Here is a 3,096-nt window from a genome sequence, read left to right on the forward strand (position 1 = left end):
AAATTTTCCGGTGTGTTACAAAATAAAAAGTTGGAATGGCATGGTTTGCAGAGGGAGATAGAAACACTAACTTATTCTACAAACATGTCAATGGAAAGAGGAAGAAGTTACAGCTTAAAAGAACAAAAAGTGAAGCTGGGAATTGGTTAGAAGATCAGGATCAAACCTCCAATGTTGTTGTTGAATATTACCAGAAACATTTCACTAAATAAGGGGACCCCATTGATTTTACAATGCTAGATAATGTACCAGCTATGGTGTCCGTGGAGCAAAACATTGAGCTATGTATATATCTAATATTGGAGGAAGTAAAGGCAGCAATGTTCGAACTTAGTTGAGACAGCTCTAGTGATCCACTTAACCGTTTGGCATACGCTGATGATACCATAATTTTTGCATCTGCACATCAACCTTCCTTGAATAATACCATGACAGTATTAAGAGGGTATGAGTAGATCTCAAGACAGCAGATAAACAGAGCCAAGAGCTCTTACTTCATGCATGCCAATACTGCAAACATGCTATTTCAAGATGTTGGTCAAACCACGGGCTTCACAAGAGGCCAATTTTCTTTCAGATGCTTAGGATGCCCAATTTTCTACACTAGAAGAAGGAAGGGATACTATGAAGATCTTATCAAAAAGGTGAAGGATAAACTACATTCTTGGAAAGGAAAACTCTTATCATTTGGAGGGAAGGCCACACTAATTACTAGTGTCCTGCAAACCATGCCAATACACATACTATCTGTTCTTGACCCTCCTAAGAACGTCCTGACGTACTTACACAAAATATTTGCAAGATTCTTCTGGAGTACAAAGGAAGAAGGGTAGAGTAGACATTGGGCAAGTTGGCAGAAACTATGTTTTCCTATAGAAGAAGGTGGCCTTGGTTTTAGATCATTAGCCGATGTTTCAAGATCTCTATTTGCTACGTTGTGGTGGAGTTTTAGAACAACAAAATCGTTTTGGTCAAACTTCATGTGGAACAAGTATTGCAAAAAAGAGCAGCCACCAACAGTACAATTCCGACAAGGTTCCCATGTATGGAAACAAATGTTGAATGCTAGGGAAGAAGTAGAACATGAAATCATGTGGGAGATGAAGAATGGAACAGCAAGCATATCCCATGAAAACTAGACAGGAATAGGTTCACTCTATCATGTTCTACCGCCAGAATTTCCAATAGATGAAGAGCTGCAAGACGTGGTACAACTGAGGCAAGAAAGAGCATGGAATGAACAACTGATACATCAAAGCTTTCCTGAAGATATCGCTGACCATATTATACAAAATGTTCATTTTGATGACACTGAAGAACTATGGGACAGACCTTACTGGATGCCAACATCTTCAGGCAAATTCACAGTCAATAGTGCTTGGAAAATTCTGAGGCACAGGGCAGCCCCTAATCAAGAGTATAAACAAATGTGGACTAAAGGATTTCCATTGAAAATATCATTCTTCTTGTGGATATTTTGGATGCATAAGTTATCTATTGATGACCTATGGATAAGGCAAGTATATATTCACGTCTCCGGATGTTGGTGTTGCCAACATCCACAGGAGGAGACCCTTGAACACATCTTTCTAACAAGCTCCACCGCATCAAAAGTATGGAAAACATTTCTAGCAGCTGCTGGAATTATTGTACCACTAGTCCAAATAAAGCAAGTAATAAGAGCATGGTGGAATGTAAAATGCTTCCCAAAGTTGAAACCTCTCTTTCAAGCAGCACCAGTAGTCATTACATGGGAACTATGAAAAAAAAGGAATACAGGGAAAAATGGGGGAACAATCTCTACTAATCGAGTCATTCATGAGATCAACAAGACAATTCATTACCTAGCAAGAGTTAGGTATCCATGGTTAATACACATTCCTGTGTTATGGCCAGATATGATCTGTTACTTTGAAGCATACAAACCTGTATTGCTCACCAAAAGAGTAACTTGGCAGCTTCCAGATGCAAGATGGTATAAATCTGATACAGATGGGGCATCAAAGGGCAACCCAGGGCCTAGTTCAAATGGTTTCTGTGTTAGAAATGAAGTAGGAGATCTAATGTATACAAAGGCAGATAATATAGGTGTGACCACTAATGTTGTAGCTGAAGCAAAAGCAATACTTCAAGGGTTGGAATATTGTGTGACGCATGACCTTCATCCACTGATATTGGAGACAAATTCTTTGGTTTTGAAAAAAGTCATCGAAGGGAAATGGGTGACACCTTGGTGTATAGGGGCAGAAGTGCAGAAGATTAGGGGATTGAGGGAACACTTTAATGTGATATTTCAACATGTATATAGAGAAGTCAATACAGTAGCAGATTATATAGCCAACAATGCTTTCAATTTTGCAGGATCAACTATATTTTACTCGTTCATAGGGATGACTAGTGAAGGGAGGAAACTACTAAACCTCGACAAGTCTCAAACTCCTAATCTAAGGATTTGAATTGCAAAAAGAAGGATTTGGATTGAGCAGATTTTGCAATAATCATCGCAACTACTTCTTCACAAGAAAGCAACAGCAAGTTATGACAGCACTAACAAGCTCATCCAAAACTGGAAATCATAGGATCACTGATGTTACAATTCTCGTAATGCCAAAGAGATGCTAAGTGAAATATACATCATCAGTCAAAACAGCTCCTCAACCGCAGAAGGAGTAGGCCATATTCAACTCTTCAAGAATATCAATCCTAAACAACTGGACATCCAAGTTCAAGATTGCAATAGCTGACCTCATAACATACTCTTTACCAGTACACACAAGAACTTAGGAAAAGACGTCACTGAAGCCAACATCGAGAATCATAAACTGAGAAATCATCCGGCAATAACTGGTTTGTCAATTTTGCAGGTACTCTGTACAAGTTCGAATAATGGTTGCAAGTGCAATGTGGCCAGCATGTTAACTGCTGTCTCAGTTGTAGCTCAACCAATTTGCCTAGACATACACCATGGAACATTATTTTTCTTCGGCTGCTGATTAGCCTGACAGTGATCGACAAGGAACAATACATGAGTTCATCCTCTTTACTGTGGTGTGTTTTCTTCAGAATATACAACAGCCGTGAGATGCAAATGGTATA

At 39.1% G+C, this 3,096-nt stretch overlaps 1 protein-coding gene across 1 annotated transcript; it reads left to right on the plus strand.

The window, feature by feature from the left end:
• The first annotated feature begins 1,898 nt into the window (after positions 1-1,898).
• Positions 1,899-2,456, plus strand: LOC142168132 (uncharacterized). Its single transcript, XM_075228793.1, has one exon. It carries the CDS (start codon positions 1,899-1,901, stop codon positions 2,454-2,456), a length of 558 nt encoding a protein of 185 aa, XP_075084894.1.
• Positions 2,457-3,096: the final 640 nt, after the last annotated feature.

The sequence above is a fragment of the Nicotiana tabacum genome, chromosome 13 (assembly GCF_000715075.1).
Source record: "Nicotiana tabacum cultivar K326 chromosome 13, ASM71507v2, whole genome shotgun sequence".
Classification (NCBI taxonomy): domain Eukaryota; kingdom Viridiplantae; phylum Streptophyta; class Magnoliopsida; order Solanales; family Solanaceae; genus Nicotiana; species Nicotiana tabacum.